This window comes from Etheostoma cragini, chromosome 5 (assembly GCF_013103735.1).
Source record: "Etheostoma cragini isolate CJK2018 chromosome 5, CSU_Ecrag_1.0, whole genome shotgun sequence".
NCBI lineage: Eukaryota > Metazoa > Chordata > Actinopteri > Perciformes > Percidae > Etheostoma > Etheostoma cragini.
This window is the reverse complement of record NC_048411.1, coordinates 28,626,835-28,649,372: the sequence shown is the minus strand read 5'-3', so window position 1 is coordinate 28,649,372 and position 22,538 is coordinate 28,626,835. Positions and strand designations below refer to the sequence as shown.

Sequence of the window (22,538 nt, the reverse complement as noted above, 5' to 3'; positions counted from 1 at the left end):
AGTCATTCATCAGTTTTTTTCCAAATCAGAAAGTTTTAGTAGCTTTCTATTATTGTTATGATGGTATTGCTTCTTCTCTGTTATTTTTTCTTCTTTTTTTTGCTTTCTTTGTCTTTCTTTCATTGTAAATGAGGGTCGCCACTCAATGAACTGTTGATAGAGAAAATGTCCTCATAAGTACAGTATACAGTAAGTCATTTAGACTCACCTCCAGTTTCTGAAATCCAAATTGTCCGAGAGGTGAGTCGTTGGGTGGAATGCTGATAGTTACAGAGGTCTCTTCTCCCAGTCGAGCACCACCAATCACACGAAGTATATTCACTCTGAACGTCTCTGAAGTCTCTACCAGTTTGTCATCCAAGATGGTGATGGCAATTATGGCTTCTTTCTAAAAATAAGGATGGCAAAAACACAAGCTAATACCCTGGAAGCTGTATGCAATAACCTGTGAACAGCGTCACATCATGGCTTGAAGCAATATGAAAGGCAGGTTAAGAAATTTGTTTACCCTCCTGTTGTCTTCGTGTCAAATTTGACCCCTTTCCAAAAAGTTTCTATATCAGAAATTTGGGTTTCTATCAAACAAATTTCCCCCCAAAAAAGTAACATGGATGGTTCCCAGTTACGCTCCTCACAAGTTAAAGGAATAATCCGTTCACTACTTTCATTGAATTTGTGTGTTTTTTGTCAATTCATGGCTTTGGGGAAAAAAACAATTGGTAAAGGAACTTTAAAAAAAGTATAAAAAAGAGAGAAAGTTGTCAAATAAAGAGACAAAAATGTCCAAAAAGTGTCAAATGTTGACAAAAAAGAAAAACACAAAAATTTTAAAAGGCTCAGAAAAAGTAGACAAATGTTGAAAAAGTGACAAAATCATTGTGAGAAAGTCACAAAAGGGTTGGAAAAGACCACCATAACCTTGATAAAAGCTTTTTCATTTTAAATATCCAGGTTGGTGGGAAGACAACACATGTTGTTAAACCATTCTGAAGTAAGTATTGTTGTGCAGCCTACAAATAGTATCCTACAGACTTTGGTACAGATTATTATTATAGTCATTTTAACTTTATACATTTTCTTATTTTTCAATGAAAATGAGAATAATGATACAAAAATGATCATTCCCGCCAATATCGTGAATCATCACAATATCAGTCAAAGTAATCGCATTAGATATTTTACTCAAATCATGCAGCCCTATTTCAAATAAGGACAATATATCCACTCACCTGCCCATCTTGAAAGGTGATGTTTCCAGACGTAGGGCTGAAATCGTTAAGATCAGCAGTGATTGGCTGAGCCTCCCAGTAGAGGACCAGTCTTCCAGTTGTACCAGCGAGTCTCACAACTGACAGAAGGAGTATGTTGTTTGGTGGTGGTATCTCAAATGCCAGCACACTTCCAGTGATGTCCTATGTAGCAGATGTTTAGAAATTATTAGGGTTTAATATTATAAGTTAAATATCTATTTAGTTGTTTACCACTATTGCATCAGTTGAAAGTAACCAGAGGTTTGCAAACTGCATTAAAAATACATAAATTCTTATATCACCCTTAAGATTGCATCTCTATATCACAGAGCCGTGTGCTCACCTTAGAAACATTGAACTGCAGAATGCCTCGAGGGTCATCATTCTCCTGGATGGTGACCTCTGCAACTTCCATACCCGGCCTCTTCACACTGGGCTGCCCTGCTCCTGCTGAACCTTGAATTAGCTGCACACTGGTGATATTTACCAGGAAACTCTCTGCCAACTCTGGGATGTCATCCTTAGAAAACACACATGTACATATACACTTATTAATGGAAAAACTGCAAGGGTGAGAAAGAATGAGAGAAGACATGTGACAGAAGCAGTGATGTAAGGTAACAGTAAGTACATTTACTTGAAGTGACTATATGTAACTTTTTAATGTTTCTAAAGCGCCGTCATTGTTCAGACAAAAAAACAAAAAACAGTGAAAGAACACTATTTTCTATAGGTGTTAGAAAAGCATCTGCCAAGGTCTGATTTTTCCAATGATTTGCGGCAGGTAGACGGCGCTACAGTAACCCATTCTGACGGGTTACAGATTTCTTTTTATACAGGAAAAGCCAGTGTTAGCGTATGCCAGCGGAGCCAGGTTAAAGGAAGTAGGAGGTTTCTCTCAATAGGCCTGATTGTTATAATAATGTTATTTTAGAAGTTATCTGTTGTAGTAATGGCTGAGACTGGGGCAGGACCATCACAGGAAAGAAGGACATTAAAAGAACAACTAAACGATAAAAGGGTAAGAGAAAGACAACCACAATGTGAGTCACACAGGATTTCCACAGATGGATACAATTATGGGATTGTAAATGATTCAAACAGACCTCGAATTGGCCCTCAGGTATGTAAACTAATATGTCCATTTTATTCATAAAATAACTTTACAATGCGCGATGTAGTTGTACGCCAGTAGCCGACATTACATTACTTCCCCCTTCCATTTAATAATAATGTATACTTTATTAGTCCCACATGGGGAAATTACAATTTACACTCTGTTGTTATTACACACAGGCTGATTGGACACACATGCTCAGTACCTATACATGCACTAATGGAGAGATGTCAGAGGGAGGGGGCTGCCCGTGGAAAGGCGCCACAAGCAGTTGGGGGCCCAGTACCCAGGAGGGGAACTTGCGTCTCTCCAGCTACCAGTCCACCACCATACTTTGGTCCGTATGGGGATTGAACCCCCAACCCTCGCAACCCAACTCCCTGCTGACTGAGCTTCTGCCACCCCAGCGCCGACATTTTCCTTTTACTCCGTGTTTGTGTTGGCTTACTATTTTCTTTTGTCTTGTCCCCCTGTAACGTTACTTGTGTAAAGCGTCCTTGGGTTTCATGAAATGCCCTATAAATCTAAGTTATTATGTTGTTTGCAAAGATCAAAGGCGAAGAGAGAGAAGCAGGGACCAAAAACAATAGAATAAACAAAAGGAGACGAGAGTGATGGAAGAGAAGCAGGAAAAGAGAGAGGGTTAGCTCCATCAACCTTTCTCTCCTCCACTTCACCTCAATGTTTCCATACAGACCAGAGTTCAGTTGTATGGTCCGCACACCAGATTTCGAATGAGCTATTGCCCCCCCCCCGCCCAAACAAGCCGGACTATTCCATGAAACGCTCCAGTATTCAGAAAAAAAGAACCAAACTGTTCAGGTGTGAAAGCATCTAAACTGCTGCTATCTGCATTAGCTAGTTATCTCTCTTAGCTCATTTAAAACTCTGCAGGTCCCAAACATCCCAAGTTATTTTGGATGGGTAAACGTATGGTTATTTCTGGATAAATGCAGCAGGAGGACACAGGGAGGAGGGAAAGCTTTAGATATATCCCTCTAGCTAAAGCCTACAGAATTAAGTCTTCAGACAATCACAGGGCTGGTTACAGTATTTTAGTTTTTATCCTGAAGGCAAGAAACAGGAGTCCATCTGGATTACAAATCTAAATGCACGTGAACGTGGGAGCAAGAAACTCTATGATCCCTTTTCTCAGATGGGAGATGAATTACATTTTAAGTTTGTTTTGTTTTCTTGGTTTAGACATGTTAAGTTGACAAATTAACTCTGTCATTGGTAGAAGCTAAACATTAGTGATATTCCTAACATATTATTCTTCACTCAAGTATATTCAATTAACGTCTCTTGTATTCAGCGCTCTCTCCTTACCGGTAGGATTGTAATAGTGACAAGGGCCACTGTAGCACCATTTATCATAACGATGGTGTTGTCTCTGGGGGTGTAGTCCGGTCCTGCAGTAGCCTGGTTGGCTGGGGGCAGGTACAGGGCCGGCCTGGTCTGGTAATGGATTTCCACCTCACCTGAAGAGCCCTGTTCCCTCAATATAGAGAGAGTCACGTTGACTGGATCCCCTGTGGGTTGGGAGAAAAGGGCAATTACATAAACCAACGTTAAAACACAGCACAACAGAACGAAGGTATGTTTCTCTAATACTTGGAGTTCTCTGACTTTTGGGGACGGTGTACAATACACAGATTAAGACAAATCCTAAATTACTTCACATCCTGGAAATCACTGCGGATCTTTTACAGTAAATCTCAAAGTGTGATTACTGTACTAGCTACTTAGAAAACCTCATCCAAAAAAAAAAAGAATGATAGGCAGTCAGCAAACAACTTTCAGCAACTGTTTCTGGAACAAAGAGAAAACCAAAATTGAGGGATACATTTGAAAAGGTAAGGAATAATAAACGTATTACAGTAAAAAGAACTCCTCTGCACTGTGGTACAGTAAAAACACACATCGCTCATTTACTCATTTCTTGCAACATAAATCCCACTCTTACTCTGTGGTTCTTGTGTTAGTGTAAACTGAGAGTCCAGATGCCATCCAATCACCCCGTAGGGAGAACCATTTGGTAGGATTGTGAGTAGAGCTTGTGCCCGCTGCTTGTCAATGACTGCAGCCTGTCGAAGGTCCTGCAGCCCGACGGTGGTGACATCCATGAGGGCGATGGTGACGCTCTCTCTCAGCTCTGGGACGCCATCCGCTATCACAGTCAGTGAGATGATGGCCACCGACTGACCCTCAGAAAACGTTACCTATAATGTTAAAAAAAATTTAACTTCCTTCCGCATATGTGATATTGCTTCTACAAATTTGTGACATTAATACATTATAATTTTAGAGAAGTTGCAATACCATTTTCTCCTTAGCAATACATCAACTTTCGTATCGGCTGATATCAAGCACCTAATTTTCTTTTAACTTTCTTTATTATCTTGTTTGACTGTCAGCCACAACAGAAAAATAACATATAAACTAACTTAAAGTAGATTTTCTTGAGGGCTAAATTATGTAGCATTTGTGCATGGACTCTCATTTTAGATCAAAAGGCATTTCAGATACGGATACGGATACAGATCGGAACAACTCGATTATAATTTTGCAATTGTTTATTTTGGTAAGAATTTTATTTTCAAACAGGTTTATTACGTACAGTAATGTGTCTAAAGTATCATAGGTGTGTAAGGCTCACTCACCACTCCTGAAGTGGGGTAAATGTCTGCCAGACTGCCATTGGCAGCCCAGTGAACAGTCAGTCTGCCAAAAGTCCCTCTTTTCCTCTCCACATTGAGAGAAATCTGATTGTTTTGCTCCAGCTCCTCTACCTCCACAGATAGAGAATTCTGCAGAGAGGCAATAACAATACAGTTCTATATTGCAATAGCATGTGGTAATAAAAAAATACACTGGAGATAATTCTGATGTGGTGCATTGAGGTTTAACAAAATGGCATTAAACAAAAATGTTCATCTGCTTACCTGAGCAAAGCCGATGACTCCATGGGCATCATCGTTGGTTGGGACTATGACAGTCACCTGACCACCAAATCCAATCTCAGCCCCGCCCTTTGGATTTTTCAGGCTGACCTGGAAGTGCTCCTGCTCCTCAGGAATGTCATCATCCAATATGTTCACTGCTATTTCAAGCTGGCTGTCACCTGGTGCAAAGTGCAACTCCCCAAAACTGAATGTAAAGGGCAAATAAAGAAAACAAAACATACATTATTTAACTTTCAGGATATGCTTTTCTGGCAAAAAAACAAGCCTATATACTGTAAAAACACATGTGCGTACCTGGGTATGAAATCAGATTGATTGGAGACAGAACTTAGTTCATAAATAGTTGAGCTATTCTCCTCAGTTGAAGCCAAAAGGGTTTTGGTGGTGTTGAGGGACGGGACCACGAAAGAGAGGAAGCTAATGGCTGGACGGGCCCTCAGGATCATGGCGAACAGGTTGACATCAGACCTCCAGGAATAGAGTGATGAGCCATTTCTTCCAGCTAGCAGGACATAAGCTATAAGGAAGAAAAGTATTTAATCAGGGTCTCTGGTTAATTGAAGCTCCATCCATCTTCAACAGCTATCCAGGGTCGGGTAGCGGGGTTAGGCAGCAGCTCCAGCAGGGGACCCCAAACATCCCTATCCCGAGCAACATTAATCAGCTCTGCCTGGGGCGCTACCAGGCCAGTGTAGAGATTAGGTTGCATCTCATAACCGTTAAATTGACTAGGGATGGGAGGCACCCACGAGGCACCCTTACCAGATGCCCAAACCACTTCAGCTGGCTTGTTTCAAGGCAAAAATGCAGCGGCTCTACTCCAGAGTTTCTTCTTTATTATTTGTACTTGAAAGGTGGATTTTCCGAAGTCATAACAACCCTGAACTCGGATTTCCGAGTTGGGAAGTCGAACAACCTCGCAGTACCCCAAGCCCAAAATCCAACATGGCTGCCATAGTAGGGAAAGCTGTAATAACACACAGTTATTAGCACTTCCGTCCTATTTGTGTCTCACTAAATCAGTCATACACACAGTCCTGTCCAACTTCTATCTGTGGACATGTTGCCCACACAATGAAAATCTGACTTGTAAATGGAACACATTCATCTTCGGGTGTGACGTCATTCCCAGCTCTGGCTTCTGAGTTCCGAGGTAAATGGGACATACTATGAGCTTCTCACCCTATCTCTAAGGGAGACGCCAGCCACCCTCCTGAGAAACCCCATTTTACAGGTACAAGCGCTCAATAGATTTTAAAAGTACAAATGCAACTGAATAAAAAAGGACAAAAGCCAATTAGGACATTTGTGCTTACTGATCCCAGAAGAAGCAGTGAAGGGGTGAACAGAGGTGAGGCCTGGGTGAGGAATGGACTGATAAAGCTGTGGTGAAGGCTGCCCTGAGCGCCACTGTAACACCTCACAGGATGGAGAGAGACCTGGAGAAAGAACAAAGGAATGCACAGAAACACACACTGATTTACATTCTTTGTAAGCATGCTGTAATAGCATGTTTGTGTAAAGTGAAGAACTGGTTTGACTGACACACCCAAGACTGACAAAATTACAACCTCTGAGTCCCGCTGTGGCTCGGCTCTACACCACGCTGAGGCCTTTCCCGTAAACCCACAACAGTCCGAACCGAGGAAACCTCACCACTTTTGCCGACTCAGAGGGATTATCTCTCATCAAAATATACAGAGTGTAGTATAAATATATGATCTGGCCTACATTGGGAATTCTGCCTGTACGCAGACTGAGTTTCTGTGTCCCTTCTAAAGTATCACTGATTTGTTTGTACAACCAAAACTAACATCTAACCGCAGTGAAATCCACTACAGGTACAACGAGAGTACAACCACAGAAAATAGCAGCTCATTATTGCAAAAACCATCATGTGAGCATACTGTAAACTAAGTTCACTTGCCTCCAATTTTAGTCCACTTTTAAATATGTAATGTATGCACCACAGTCCTTTCAACAACAAAAAACTGGCTCATACATCTTACATGTTTAAAACATATGTGTATGTTAAACAAATTTAGCAAAAACAAAGAGATTGACCGGAGGCATTTACATGTGAAAAATACACATACAAGCAGACATTTTTATTATTTGATGTCAAAGCAAGACAGTTCACCTTCAATTACAGCCAACAGGAGAGTCTCCTCCGCTCTCGTGTTGATTGTCACCACCTGAATGGCTCTGCCGGTGAGTTGGACCGGCTGTGGATTTTGAAATCTTCCATTGGTCCATTGAAGCAGAACGCAGCTGGCAGTCTGTCTATCTATGCACGCTAACAGGTGGGGAACAGCTGCACGAGGGAATGGAGTTACACTGAGGATGCCCTTTTCAAAGTCAAGAGTCTGGTGGAGGGTGAAGGAGCGCCCAGTCCAAACAAAAATCTGTAGCATGAAAGAAAGAACACAATAACAAAACATCGAGTTCCTCCAACAGGAATGATTGGATGATGCTTTTAATGATCCTGACATAACTGAAAACTATTAAAGAGCTGTCTTAACAGCCTCACCTGGCTTGATGCTATAAGATAATCTCTGCCTTCGGTGGAAAAGTGTTTCACATCCAGAGCTTCAACACCTACAGTTTGTTCCTAAAGACGTCAGAAGGAATCAGAAAAGGATTAATTGCCAAGTAAGTAACACTTACAAGGAATATCCCTTGGTGGATGGTTTGTACATGAAGGAAACAAACAATACATTTTAATTTAACAATAAGAAAAGAGGCTAATCATACAAGTCAATATTACAGTGTTAAAGTTAAGTCCAAAGTGTGATTGTAATGTTGTACCACGATTGGGTTTGTACTTACCAATGTGATATTGAGGTCCATCTGCAATTTGAAGATGCTGAGGTTGGCAGCAGGGGAGAAGGGAGGGCCACTGTGTGTAATGCCTATGTAGGTAGAGCCATTCATTGCAAACCCCACACAGGAACATGGGTCCTGAATCTTAACAGACTGTGATCACAGAGAGAGAGAGAGAGAGAGAGAGAGAGAGAGAGAGAGAGAGAGAGAGAGAGAGAGAGAGAGAGAGAGAGAGAGAGAGAGAGAGAGAGAGAGAGAGAGAGAGAGAGAGAGAGATGTATGCTAACAATGTCACTTGCCGTATATTAGCTTGGTGTTCACCGATCATCCAACTCATACTCATTTTTACTCTCAAGTATGTGTGTGTGCAGTAGGTACATCATGTGCTTGTTGAGGAACAATGCTGTTGTTGGCCTACCTTTACAGGCACAAAAACACCCTGCCACTGATAGAGAGTGGCCAAGGTGTTAGAGGATCCAAAAATGGGCCTCTTATCCAGCCTCACAGCCAGGAAGGAAGGCCCCTTCGGAAGAGAGCACCAAGAGGAGGTGGGCTTGCCCTCAAAACTCTGGTACACACCCATCACTGGGAGGTAACCCTCTTGAAGAAAAAAAAGAAAAGAATCATAATTGCATTGCTTATTGGACAGTAAAGGGGATTTAGGAAACTTTAAAAGAAAAGAGGAGTGTTCAGGAAGTTGGGATGACTTTGAATTTTAGATATGTATTGGTCTCACCAGAGTAAAAAGCTGTTTTAGACTGGGTCTCCCATTCCACACTAACAGCTGACTCCAGACCATTACTGCGCGACACGGTGAGGAAGACTGCTCTGCCTTCATCAGCAACCACTTCTGTGGTAGTTCTGTATTGAAAACACACATTGAATATGACTAAGTTTTCACATTTTCCAGCGTTTTCCCTAGGATGGTGAAAGACTAAAGCGTGATTTATTATTCTGCGTTAAATCATGGTTACATACGTTGGTACATGGATACACGGACCCTACGCCGGACCCTACGCTGTAGTCTGACATGCACCTCACAAAAAATGTCACTACGCATCATTTGGCCTGATCTCCTTCTCCATAAACAACATGACATCAAGGAGAGGGTTAACTTTTCCTGCTACCGATTTCCCACCGTGGTCAGAAAGCACAGGGGAGACACTTTGTTTCTCTCACTATGACTTTAGAGTCGGTAGTCGCTCTGAAGCGGATCACTGTCATTCTCTCTCTCGCTCTACCACACAGAGAGAGAGAGAGAGAGAGAGAGAGAGAGAGAGAGAGAGAGAGAGAGAGAGAATGAGAGAGACACGTATAAACTCTGCAGGACAATAAATCACACTTAAATGCACGTATTTGGCGTGGGATTTGGGATCCCCCTTATAAAAAGTGATAATTTTCAATAAAATAAAATAATGAAATAAAATAATACATTTGATATTTTAAGTTTCAGACCCTTTGGTACAAATATGTTGACTCAATGTTGTAAATGAGGGTGGCCCATTAATGTTTTTTTGAGTATAAATAAAGATTAAATGAATATTGAGACCTGTTGATAGTGGGTACGATACGAAACAAGCCGGAAGGAGCCAAGTTCTCCAGGACGGTGATGAGAGTTTGCAGTGGGTCACCCATCCGTGCACCTCCTGTTGGGCTGGACAGTGTGGCTGTGAAAGTTTCATTGGCTTCAGGCTCAGCATCCAGTACTGCCCAGATCTCCAGCATCTGGAATATTAAACAATAAACATGTTTGGCCATGTACTGTATGTGGTTGAAGGCTGTGAAGCCAGTAAAACAAAAAATCTACGTTCCCTCACCTTAAATCGAACTCCATCCTCTAGCACCACAAACCCCTGTGCTGGCCTCAAATCGCCCTCTGCTAGACTTCCGTTGGCGTCAGTAATGGTAAACTGAACAGTTACGGTGCCAAATGTGCCTTTCTCAGGGTTCCGAACCACGTACAGTGTGGCCACACTCTCACCCAGCCTGGACACAGATGTAGGCTCCTTCAATAACAAATGCTTGCTGGTGTTAAAGGAAATGACACCGTGTCCATCGTCACTGGCCAGGATATTCACGGTGGCTGTAAGAAAACAAAATTATGTAGTTTAGGAAAATAATATCTTAGTTAGAATCTGCAAACAATTCTTATAAAGGTTTAACAGTAGTTTCATAAAATAGACACTAATAGTGTCTCTACCACCATGTCACACAGTTTTCAGTGTGATGGGGTTTTAGTTTCTTGAACAGACATGACCCATATAAACTGATAGGTGTAGTACACAGTCTTCATAGAATTGTGTATGATGATATCATACCACAGCTTCATCTACCTTACGCATTTATATAGAATTAGAATTTAACTGTTCACTAAAACAATGTATGATTTAAAAAATACAACAAATCCTATAAAACCTGCCAGCGCTCTGTTTCTATGGCCATGGTATTAGACCTCTTTTATCTGACATGTTAATTTATTTTACTCCCACCTCTCTTGGCCAAAATCTCTCTCTATTTAAGTATTGGCCATGAATAGCAAGTTATCTTTTTATTTGAATGGAAGGTGTCACTGTTAGAATAATTTAATTTCAAGAATAGACAGACCGCTGAAGTTATATCAATGTTAATTTTTACTTGTGAACACAAAGAGACAGTTTCCACACTACAGAATAGTACAGAAATGTCTAACCTAAGCCTTCGACAGTCGCTTTTTTGTACAATCATAATACAAAGATGATGACGTCAGTGTTTCTTATAAGACAAATTTGCCAGTTTATCTTCTTTTCTGCCTGCTGACCCAGAAACATCCCGTACCTTTCCCAAGGACAGACGATGGCTCCATGGTTATCTTTGTTCAGAGTGATCAGTATAAAATGGTATTCTTATGCAAACATTTTGAATAATAATCAGAGAAAAAACGTATGCATCATAATTTTTCTAACAGTCACTGTCTCATGCTGTTTTATGTTGACGTTTCAGAAATTCTATTATATTCTATTGTGCCCTCCTATCTACCTGTGGTATTGGTGCCCAGCTCCAGCCCAGGGGACGGCTTGGAAAGGATGAGTTGGAATCTCTCAGCTCCCTCTGGAAGGGCGTCATCGATGATCTGCACCTCTACAAACTTATGCCTTTCGCCATCAACAAAATTGAGTATCTGTGTGACAGAGGGGGGGGGGTCAGTTTAGTTTTGGCTCTCATCCAAAAGGCTTCTTTAGCTCAACTTCTTCAGAACTGAGGAGTCCTTTTTGGTAAGAGGCAAAACAACCTCAATAATCAGTTAAAGTACATTTGCTCCTGACTAATAGTCATGCTACTAAAAGTATTTTAATATGTGTTGTGTAAATATGGGTCTGTGATTTTGTGTGCAATGTTTGAATACGGTCTATGGCTAACCGTTTCACTGGTGTTATAGTCCAGTCCCTGTTGAGCTTCCAGGTTCTGAGCATAGAAAAAGAGAGAGACATTTCCATATGTCCCCTTGTTCCTGTAGGCCACTAGAGTCAGTACCCCCATTGTTTCGTTCACTTCAAACCTGGAAACCAGAACATATTGGTGTGAGAAAAGCACTTAGAGCATGTACAATTCAACATAAGAGATGTGTTCTTTCTGGGTGCATTTCTTACATGGTGTTTGTCCATTCAATGACTCCTCTAATTCCATCGTTAGCCTCAATGCTAATCTCTGCCACCAAACCATGGATGTCTGGGAAAATAACATCATTCACAGAGGAAACATTCAGACTGTCAATTGCTTTTTATGACTCTATTAAAAAACTGTTAAGCATTAGCGTCAGCGCTGACTTCAGGGCTGTAACTACTAAGCACCAAGAGGAAGACATGCAAGAAGAAACTGTTGAGGATCTAACTTTTTGTCATGGCACATTTGAGCACATTACAGCTAAGACGTGTCTCCTGTAAGTGGCTTGGGAGACTGAGTAGGCAAGTCTTGCGGGTGGACTGATTTATGACCCCCTGAATAGTCGTCTCCCACTCACTACATGGCAAAGACATTGGGAGGCCGGCTACAGGTTTAGTTTGGCTTTCTCTCTCCTCACCACACGGTGTTACACGGCTCCCACCAAATCCTCAGGCTTCCTCAATCATGGAAAGCCTGCAACTTCACCATCCAAGCCACATAATGACTGCTGCCAAAAGAGCGGCCGCGTGTTTACTGTGTGTCTCCACGCAGAAGGCCAGATAGTATTCTGGGAGCCTGCAGCTTGTGGTTGTATTCTGTCTATCCTGTAGTATTCTGTCTACTCGTCACTTTCTAAATGTACTCATTCATAAATTGGACCGTGGTTTATATTATGCAAAAGCCGTAGCAGAAACTACCAAGCTCTTCCAAGGTGCACTTTGACAGTCAACTACAATGTTGCTGTTTAATGTAGGCTACCGTACAGGAATACTGTGCATTAAACTACATGGCATTTTAGGGAAAGCTTGGGAACACACAAATGTGTAATTTACCTGGCAATGTGCAATACACGACCTCTACTCATCACACACAGCAAATGGTAAGAAATCATGAAGCAAAAAGAAGGTAAGTTATTTCATAAGATGAAAAAACATTTTTTACATGTAATATGACACCGTAACAGCACAACTGTCTACGATGGCCAAAGTAGTACTGACATGTCAGCTTTACGCTTCTTAAATTGCTCCATACCTAGTTGGGGAACAGTGGCCAGAGTTGTGATGAGCACTGCTGATGTGATGTTGACAAGGAAGAACTCCTGCAACTCAGGAATGTCGTCCTGATAAAACAAATGGTAATTGAAAAGCTTTTAAATCCCACATTCAAACAGATCTGCTTCATGGAAGTACAGCTAGCGTCGGTAAGATGAAAAACAGTTTGACCCATCATCTAAGGTATCACATTTGATAGAAGACAAATGGAAAGACTGGAAGAAAACCAAGGTCTTTACCTCCAGTATGGTGACAGGAATGGCGACAGAAGTCTGTCCATCCTGAAGGATTACAGAACCAGTACCAGAGATGAAGTCGTTTCCCGGTTCTGCAAGCGCACCCTCCACCTGGGACAAGTTTTGTAGAGATCCTCTTATGACCTCATAGGTGATATTCACTGCTCCTGTACACAAACATTATAATTCAACAACTTTATTTATCCCACAAGGGGCAATTGCTGTAATTAAGAGCAGCTACAGACAACACATACATACTGTACACAACAGCAAACAAGCTTACACATAGGCCTACACCACATAATCCAGAAAACTGATTTTATCCATTTAAAAGTCAAATTGCAGAAGGGACAAAATAATTCATGTGGCATTCATTTTAAAAGTAGGTCAAATATAACGACTTCTTGATGGCAGCAGAGAAAATTCCCTCTGAAGAACATGCTCGAAAGAAGACAAAATGCTCATTCCTTTATTCAAGATTTGTTGACAACAAAGAGAATTTAGAGTAGTTTTAGAGCAGATTTCGATTATGTTGTTCAGGCTGTTTCTGACTTTCCCTGTGAGGCTGTAAACCAGCAGATAAACAATTTAGGTTTGATATCAGTTACAGGGTTTGGAATGGAATGAAAAAGGAAACCTATTCATTTCGTACATGTTTTTGTGTACACACTTGTTCCCACTGACCTGAGGCTCCAAACTCTCTATTGATGTAGATGTTTATGATTCGGCCCCGTTCCTCCGTGTTCACCCTAAGGGATGACGGGGCGATGCTCAGCAGCCCATAGGGCTGATCGCTGGTGTCCACAGTAAGCACCGCCTCCCTGCCCTGAACATCCAGGGCGGCATGACCTGTCACCACAACGCCTGTGTGTGAAAGTAAGGGGAATGTTGTTAATGATTCTAACTAGGGTTATTTTGAGATTTTGTGCGTGTTGTTACTTGCAAAATTAACTACTGCTAAGACACTAGGAGCTGATGCATTACCAAACGTTTGTATTTTGGACAAGGAGACTTTGTATTCATCTTTGTTCTCTGGTGTGGCATCATCAAGGAGCTGCAGGACTATGGTGTCATTTAGTTTTCCCTGTAGGAGACACACCCAAACATACATAATTACTTGAGACAACCCAAAAAAAATATTTTCATTGAATCACTCCATTTTATTTTACAGATTTGTTCCAGTGTGATTTTTTAAACACAAAAATATCATAAAATTCCAAAAATAGACTATACGTCACTCCGTTAGAGAAAGAATGCCAGCTGATCTGAGTGGGTCGCTGATCTTTAATGCAATATCTACATTGCCCAATATCAGCAACCATTCATCCAATGTTCCAAAGGCTCATTCTGTTTAGTAAGCTAATATCATTTTAAAAAACTAATTGAGAAAACACTGGAGAACCTTTTGCAATAATGTAAGAACATAATGTAATTTCAACTGCAGCCTTGTTAAAAAAACAATGCAACTGATCTCAGCTGGTATTCCGTCTATAATGGAGTGCAATGGAAATTTCCAAGTGACCCCAAACTTTTGACCAGTGGTGTAAATGTAAAGTAAAAATCTGTAACTTTCACAGTTATAGATGTTTCATGTTATTTTACCATAGAGATTGTTTTCACATAAAAAAATATATTTTTATTTAATAGATTAAACTGTTAAAAATCAAGTTTAATACTGTACATACATGTCTTAAATTAGATTTAAAACATACTGCATACAGAAAATTGGTTATCATTGGTGTAAATATCCTTCACAAAAAATTCATGTAAAATTAAAGCTAAAAACTCTATTTTAACAATAGAAAATTATTGTATTTTTACAAGAAAGCTGTTGCAGTGTACAATCTTTTCTAGTGGATTCTATAGCTCTGTGGTTGGCACCTTCAACCACTCTCACAGAAGAACAACGATGACAACATGCACCATACTGTGTAATAAATGTGTTTAACAACAAACCCACAACAAGATGTTCAATGATCTCCATCTAGCGCTTTACTTACCGCAGTAAAGAAAAGCGTTCCTGAGGTTTGGGTGAAGGTCCGGTGTACGAGCGGCCCTTGTACAGTCCAGTCCACAGTGACATTACCCAGTCCTGGAGCAGTTCTCAACACTAATAAGGACAGCCTCTCACCTGTGATATGAAACATAAGTTGAAATATAGGTTTGTAAATATGGATACATTGATGGACTCTTGATATGAAATGCATTTCTTATACTGTAGTAGGGCTGGGTGATAAGGTGAAAATCCAATATCCCAATATTTTTGACCAAATACAGGGATGTCGAGATTTCCGCGATATTGTAGGGTTGACGTTTGGTGCTTTCACAAAAGATGTACACAATGAGAGTTTTGATAAATAATCACCAATAATGTGGATATAATGACTAAGTGGGTAAAGGTGAATAATAGAAGAGCTTCAACCGTCTGGTACATTCAAAAATTGACATCACTTTACTGTAATGCAACCTTTAAAAGCCAACACTGCTGTCAGGATATTATTATTCAAAATGTAAGATATCTACCCTCATATATCGATGTCGATATAATATTGATATTTTGCCCAGCACTATACTGTAGATGCCAGTAGAGGCAACTCAAGGTCTCTAATGGTATGAATTATACTCAGGGAGACTTCAACCCCTCATGCATACATAATTTCAAGATAATGACAGATGACCACAGAACCCACCTGTTGCTGCATGCTTCTATACTATGAATACATTCCCTTACGTCTGCACTCATGCATAATTAGGACACATCTCGACTGACAGGGACAGTAGAAAGTGTATGAAATGTAATGTAATAGGTGACCGAGCTACTTAAAGCTTATTTGTCAGCTCGCTCTCTTAGGTCTAGTTATGGTGAATCAACTATCTGTTCCACACGCCTGGCTTAAGACACAAAGACTTTGCAATGCTCTACCTCCGGGGTCTTCAACGTTTTAAGGCCAAGGACCCCTTAGCTAAAAGAGAGACAGAGTAGGGACCCCTACTAAATTTACGGTATATTTAGTGTATAGAATTAAACTGGGCAACAAACTTAAGATTAAGATTAACTGTATGGCTACCATAGTAAGCATAGGAATTTGTAAAAAATATTTTCTTTCACAAATATACATATTTTAATTAAAAAAAAAAGTTGAAAAATTATTTTGTAAACCTAATTTGGCCCCCTAGTGGTCACGGACCGCCTGTTGAATATGTGTTTCTGTGGACTCTTTAAAAAAAACATTTAAAGACCTACATTATTAAAAACAGTACTACTTTGTAGTTTGAAATTGTGTATTTTTAGTATGTATCATCTTGTGTGTTGATCATGTGATAAGTGCTCTATAAATAGATTTGACATACTACAGTAGGGGTGATAATGTGCTTGGACATACATATTATGGATTGAATATCCAACATAGCTACCCACCTTCTCTGGCGATGACAGACCGCGAGGCTGGATGGAATCCTACTATCCCGGCCACATTATCATTAGCCAATATCACTATTGTTACAGTGTCAGAGCTGGGCAGGATCCGACTTCCTCCCTCCGTATTAACAAGACCAATCATGAGGCTCTCGCTGTCCTCTGGCTCAATATCCTCTCTGATTAATATCTCTATTGTCTTCTTCAGAGCACCTGTAGACAGAAAGGACAAACCAAAACATCAGCAATGGAACAAGTATTCAGATGTGTAGTATTTGCTACTACCACCACGATCTAATGGGAGTCGCACATGCACAGTAACTAGGTAAGGACTACTAGCCAGTCAGAAGCAGAGTATGAGGGCATGCCACACTAGCAGCTAGGCGAGCGTTATAACGTATGTTACAAAGTGACAAGCGTTTGTCTCTGAAGTAAAGGCTGGACTACAATGGATGTGTTTGGAGCAGTTTGTGAACAGTGTTTTCTGTTTGAAATGGTGAGTCCCTTTGGACTTTGTGGGCTTTTTCACTTTGTAAACCTATAATGTGCACAAAAAGAACTTTCTTACAAAAAAGAAAAGGAAAAAAAGCCAAAAAGTATTTTATTAGCACTTTAATGCAAAAAAAATCCTCACTTTTTAGAAAGTGGAAACAAACCAAACTGTTTCTATCAGTCAACTAAGTGTTAAATAGGCAAATTATTTTGGATCTACTTGATATTGTTGGTTAGTTTAATTTATAATAAAAAAATAGTATTTTATAAACTACATACGTTTTGTGTACAGTACAGTGCTTAAATAAACTTAGTTACATTCCACCACTGCAAAGAATTCAGTGTGTGATCCACATACCATCAAAGACCAGAATCCCTCCAGTCCCAGTGAAGTCAGCATCTGGTGTGGCCTTTCCTCCAACAAACCTCCACTCTACGGTGACGGTGCCCAGATTCCCGCCTCTCCGCTCTATAACCAGGGGCACCACAGCCGCAGGCTCCTCTTGAACCTCTAGATAGAGCCCCCCGTTAGTGGTGATGGGACTGAGGCTGTATATCAAAAATACGCCAAACGCGTCTCCATTCATCCCTATAGTGACCAAAGCTTTGTTTGGCTGGCCAATCGAGGGCAGGTTCTTCTGTGCCACAGTCAGATTCATCAGGTCTACCTTTAAACAAAACATTTGATTTGTTATACTGTTGAAATAGAATGCATTGAGCTTGCTAAGATTAATCGATAAGTAGTCAACTATTACATTAATCCGCCAACTGTTTTGATGATTGATTAATCTGTATGAGTAAATTCTTTATTAATAAAATAAATGTTTTTCATATTTTGGGCATTTTCAGCCTTTATTTTTTACAGGAAAGCTGAAGATATGAAAGGGTAGAGAAAGAGGGAACAACATGCAGCAAAGGGCCGCAGGTTGAGCCGAACCCGGGCCTGCTGCGCCAAAGAGCAAACCTCCACACATGGACGGCCGCTCCACCAACTGAGTGATCCGGCCGCCCCTGATTCCCGCTTCTTAAATTTGAATATTTTCTAGTTTCTTCTCTCCACTGTGACAGTTAACTGAATATCTTTGAGTTGTGGACAAAACAAGACATTTGATGCTGTCATCTTGGGCTTTGGAAAACACTGATTGACATGTTTCATAATTTTTTGACATTTTAGAGACTAAACAACTAATCGATTAATCAAGGAAAATAATCTACAGATTTATCGAGAATGAAAATAATTGGTAGTTGCAGCCCTAGAATGCATGTAAAACAAATTAAATCATAAAAAACACAGGGCAATATACAGGGGAATATAAATAAATACAGTACGCTGTCAGTTAAACACGATATTAAATATTAAATAGTATATATAAGAAATTGGGTTTTACCTTTAGGATCTGCATGGAGAAACTCTCATCCATTTCAGGGAATTTATCACTCAAGATTGGGACGGTGAGGTTGGCGACCCCTGACCCATCTTCCATGAAGGCACTTTGAGCTGTTACAGGAGTGTAATCACTCCCTGCGACAGCCTGGCCACTGAACAGGACAGCAGCTGCAGTGCTGTTTTTGACATAAGTCATAACCTGAGATTTAGCGGTCAGCTGGTCAACCCCTGACGTCACCCAAGTGCAGGATGGTGGGCTCACGCTTGATGACAGAGAGAAGGCCTGGCAGGCTTGCTCTCTCAGACAGGCAGCAGCACATGCAGCCAGTGGGTCTGTCTGACCAGTGATGTTAACGGTCCTAAGGGGGGCTGTGGCTGGAACACCTGGTTTTGGGAGGTCATAGTACATTAACAGATTCCGGCCATCGGCCTGAGCCAAGCCAACAATGTCAATGTCAGAGGTGCTGTACACGATCTCCAAGCGACCAAATAGACCACCTCTGGAATAAAGGCAAAGGGGATGTCAGTGAAAAGACGGCAGATAGGAAAAGTGTGTTTAATGTGAGTACATAAAAAACATTATTCCAGCAGAAAAAAATAATTAAAAGTACCTTCTGCGGACAGTAACATTGGCTCTATAAACCCCCTCCAGGGGCTCTTGAACGCGGTACACAGACAGCTCAAAGTATACTGTCCCATATGGATTGTCATTTTCAGGCACTATTATGTAAACGGATCTATCGGCTCCAAGGCTTCCTCCATTACTGGCACCAGTAAGCTCCACCTTAATTATCTAGAAAAGACAAAAGGAGTTAAATAAATAAACATTGCGGCTTAAGTTAAATTAAAAAAATAAAGCTACTTACCTCCGTGATTTCAGGTACGTCGTCCGCTAAAATCTCCACTTGCAGTGTCTTCATGGTCTCTCCGGGAGCAAATCTCACCTCTCCTGATGTGGGTCTGATGTCCCCCACTGCTAGTTTATCATTGACAGTGGCCTGCCATTGGACTACCACTGTGCCAATAGTACCAGCTTTACGCACTATTGGCAACGTGACCTCAACGGAATTAGACCCTGGCTCCTCTATAGTAACTGGAACTGCTTGGAAGACTAGATAGAAATAAAATCAAGAACTTGCTTAACATTGACAAATTGTCCAAAATAAGGATAAATAATGAAATGCAAACACATCCTGGATAACGCCTACTAACCAAAGGCACCAAAAGGGTCATCAGAAGGTAGTATGGTGATGATTGCACGTGTGCGCTCCCCAAGGAGAGCTCCTCCAGTGGTCTGGTTGATCAGCTCTATGAGAAAGGTCTTTTCCAGCTCAGGGATCGCATCATTGATGACATAGACGGGGACAGATTTACTGGACTCCCCTTCTAGGAGGACCACATCAGTGGAGGCAACGCTGTAGTCTTCACCTAAAGGATGGCACACATGCACATGCATATGGACATGGCCTGCCTGCTCGCACATAAATCAAAAGAGATCGATTTAAATCCATGTTCTATGCCACTACAACACTTACTGACTCTGGCAGTCAAAGGCACTGCTCGGAACTTGACGGACACGTCAGCAAAAATCCCCCCAATACGTGTAACATTTATTATGGGGCCAACGTAGTCCTCAGCAACACTGACAGCAGAAGCTGACAGTTGAACAATTCCAAAAGCATCGTCGCTGGCCTCCACTATGACCTGGGCTACAATGTCAGTCATGGGGCCCAGAGAAGGGGAATTGGAAACTAAAAAGAACAGTGTGGTTAGTGTGGTAAGGTTGAATATCATAATATCTTAAAGTAATTCTTCAGGTAAAACATCCCACTCAGTGGGGTCTGTATCTTACTAAGCCTCTTCTGCTCTCCTTTGATGAGTTGAACACCGAGCAACTTCACGAACACTGACTCATCTCTTTCTGGATCCTTATCATCCAGCACTCGGAGGGTGATGTTTGCTTGACTCTGATTGGCCAAAAACATAACAGAATCCAGGAGGGGAACAAAATCCCGCCCCTCAGTCGCTCGGCCCACCCCAGGGGACCTGTGAGGTTCTGGATCTGCCTCGTTTAGTGTCCCATATGTGACTAGCACCTAGACAAATAAAAAAAAAAAGGGGAAAAAAATACTATTATCCATCACATGTGGGAAGCGTTTTTTATTTATTTATTAAAAGTCAGAGAATCATAAGTGGCTTTAATTGCTATTCTTTTACAGATGTACACACCTGACCCATCAGGCCTCTCTGTCGCAGGATGGTGAGGGAGACAGTTGAGTCGGCTTCAGAAAGTCGGAGAGACCTTGTTACATTAGCAAATACAAAAACACCATAAGGATCGTCGCTGGCGAGCACAGTCAAAGTAGCAGATGTTTGGACACCCAGACGACCGTTGGAGACGTTAACCAAGGACAAGTTGAAACTCTTGTCCAACTCCGAGATCTCATCCTGGGCCACATTGATGATGATGTTCTCTGACGTCTGACCCACACCAAAGGTGATGTTCCCAAACCTGCTAAGGAGCTCCCCCTCAGAACTAGGATCAGCCTCCCAGTACACAGTTACATTGAAAAGATTGCCAAAGGACCGATCCACCTAAGAGAGAAAAAAAAAAAGCATGGCATCATTTTGAACAATACTTAATCATACACTGACTGAGAGCAGCATAAGCTTCATGAAAACAAAAGAAAACGTTTATTTCCTTGAGCCTCAATGGGCCTTCCCGAATTTTTAAACTGTGATTTACACTGACCTGCAGAATTACAGAGCTGCGTCCATCTTCAGGTTCTGTCGCGTTAACAGACAGGGACGAAGGACTGAACTGAAACACTCCATGGGCATCATCAGAAGCAGCGATGATCACTGTGATGCGGGATGCAACTCCCAAGGTGGCTACACATAAACACAGAAGATACAACTCTGTGTTACTTTTTGGTGAAACATTCTGGTTGGATTTTTTTGAGTTTCAGTTTGAAAAAAGTGAAAAAGAACCAATGGAAGGTAATGGAAATGTGACAATGACCTTTTAATAAATCAAGCTGTTGATTTGTTGATTGAGCAGCCTTTTATTAATACCCAACAAACATGTACCTTTATTGTCTAATTTGCTAGAAGACTGTGAGATGCTTTTAGCTCCATTTAAAATCTTCTTTTTCTATGTGAAAATAATCTTTCAGGCTAATATTAATATAAGTTGTCTTTTAAATATCCAGGTTCAGTTTGTTGAACTGAAGTGATGAGTGTGTCATCTAACGCAGGGGGGAAAACAAGGGGTCCTTGAGGGCGTTTCAGAGGGGAAGTAATTTTTACTATCATTCCATCCATAAGTAACACAATGACAGAATGTATGATTATTTTATTCCTATCAGACTACGGAGCCTGGGACGAAATGTTATCAAATGGGGGTCCGTGATCTAATTTGTTTCAGTTTAGGGGTCCTTGACGTGAAACAGTTTGGGAACCACTGGCCAAGAGAATAAGAATGGAACGGAAGCTTCATAGTGTGTGGTGACAGCAGGGTTGACAGCAAACCAGCAGCAAGATCTCTGACACTTAAATCAACCACTTACTCTAACTACCCATTAAGGGCTATTTGCTTTTACCACATCACTCTCTTTGGGTACTTCTCACAGAGGTCATAGTACAATATAAATACCACACATAACTGAACACAAACATATGAACACACACACCTACACGTGTATATATGAACTTACGACTGAGCTGGAAGTTAATAATTTATGAAGTGTAAAAATGATTTTTATGTGTACTATGCCTGATAGTAGAAAGTAGTCCAATTTGCTGAATAATTTAAGTAATTACATTTTTAAAGTAGAGTTTCTGAGCTTTTATGGTGCAAATCTGGTTTACAATTCTATCAAACCAAAATATTATTATGAATAATAATTGTGAGGACAAAAAATGGTCATTTGTAAAGCAGCCGCAACATCACTTGATCCCTAACTTGACTTTGAGATATGCATCCTGCAGCCCTCGGGAGTAAGAAATGAGTGTGGGGGTGAAGGAATGGAGACAAGAAGCAGTTTGGGAAGAACAGGAGGGGGCATACTTACCATGGTGATGATAGGATGGAAGGAGGAAGTCAGAGTCACTCTCCCCACTACCACTTCCATCACTACGCAGAAGCTGATCCACTGATGG

At 41.0% G+C, this 22,538-nt stretch overlaps 1 protein-coding gene across 3 annotated transcripts in view; it reads right to left on the bottom strand.

Moving 5' to 3' along the window:
- Positions 1-22,538, bottom strand: part of adgrv1 (adhesion G protein-coupled receptor V1) — a 147,265-nt gene that overhangs the window by 80,403 nt on the left and 44,324 nt on the right. Inside the window, exons 27-62 of one of the 3 annotated variants that reach the window (XM_034871234.1) lie at positions 22,451-22,531; positions 21,130-21,269; positions 20,607-20,972; positions 20,230-20,473; positions 19,913-20,128; positions 19,590-19,805; positions 19,244-19,488; positions 18,989-19,170; positions 18,379-18,877; positions 17,349-17,658; positions 16,502-16,711; positions 15,084-15,214; positions 14,068-14,167; positions 13,768-13,947; positions 13,087-13,250; positions 12,828-12,915; positions 12,629-12,652; positions 11,783-11,861; positions 11,553-11,691; positions 11,172-11,313; positions 9,974-10,239; positions 9,706-9,881; positions 8,893-9,017; positions 8,575-8,756; positions 8,163-8,309; positions 7,864-7,944; positions 7,474-7,738; positions 6,650-6,772; positions 5,628-5,850; positions 5,313-5,517; positions 5,031-5,177; positions 4,334-4,589; positions 3,697-3,899; positions 1,594-1,770; positions 1,230-1,412; positions 209-388 (exon numbers count right to left, since the gene is read on the bottom strand). In XM_034871234.1, the coding sequence (XP_034727125.1) occupies positions 209-388; positions 1,230-1,412; positions 1,594-1,770; positions 3,697-3,899; positions 4,334-4,589; positions 5,031-5,177; positions 5,313-5,517; positions 5,628-5,850; positions 6,650-6,772; positions 7,474-7,738; positions 7,864-7,944; positions 8,163-8,309; positions 8,575-8,756; positions 8,893-9,017; positions 9,706-9,881; positions 9,974-10,239; positions 11,172-11,313; positions 11,553-11,691; positions 11,783-11,861; positions 12,629-12,652; positions 12,828-12,915; positions 13,087-13,250; positions 13,768-13,947; positions 14,068-14,167; positions 15,084-15,214; positions 16,502-16,711; positions 17,349-17,658; positions 18,379-18,877; positions 18,989-19,170; positions 19,244-19,488; positions 19,590-19,805; positions 19,913-20,128; positions 20,230-20,473; positions 20,607-20,972; positions 21,130-21,269; positions 22,451-22,531 (6,695 nt within the window). The remainder of the gene's footprint in view (positions 1-208; positions 389-1,229; positions 1,413-1,593; positions 1,771-3,696; positions 3,900-4,333; positions 4,590-5,030; positions 5,178-5,312; positions 5,518-5,627; positions 5,851-6,649; positions 6,773-7,473; positions 7,739-7,863; positions 7,945-8,162; positions 8,310-8,574; positions 8,757-8,892; positions 9,018-9,705; positions 9,882-9,973; positions 10,240-11,171; positions 11,314-11,552; positions 11,692-11,782; positions 11,862-12,628; positions 12,653-12,827; positions 12,916-13,086; positions 13,251-13,767; positions 13,948-14,067; positions 14,168-15,083; positions 15,215-16,501; positions 16,712-17,348; positions 17,659-18,378; positions 18,878-18,988; positions 19,171-19,243; positions 19,489-19,589; positions 19,806-19,912; positions 20,129-20,229; positions 20,474-20,606; positions 20,973-21,129; positions 21,270-22,450; positions 22,532-22,538) is intronic. The other 2 variants (XM_034871235.1, XM_034871236.1) reach the window with 2 other exon arrangements.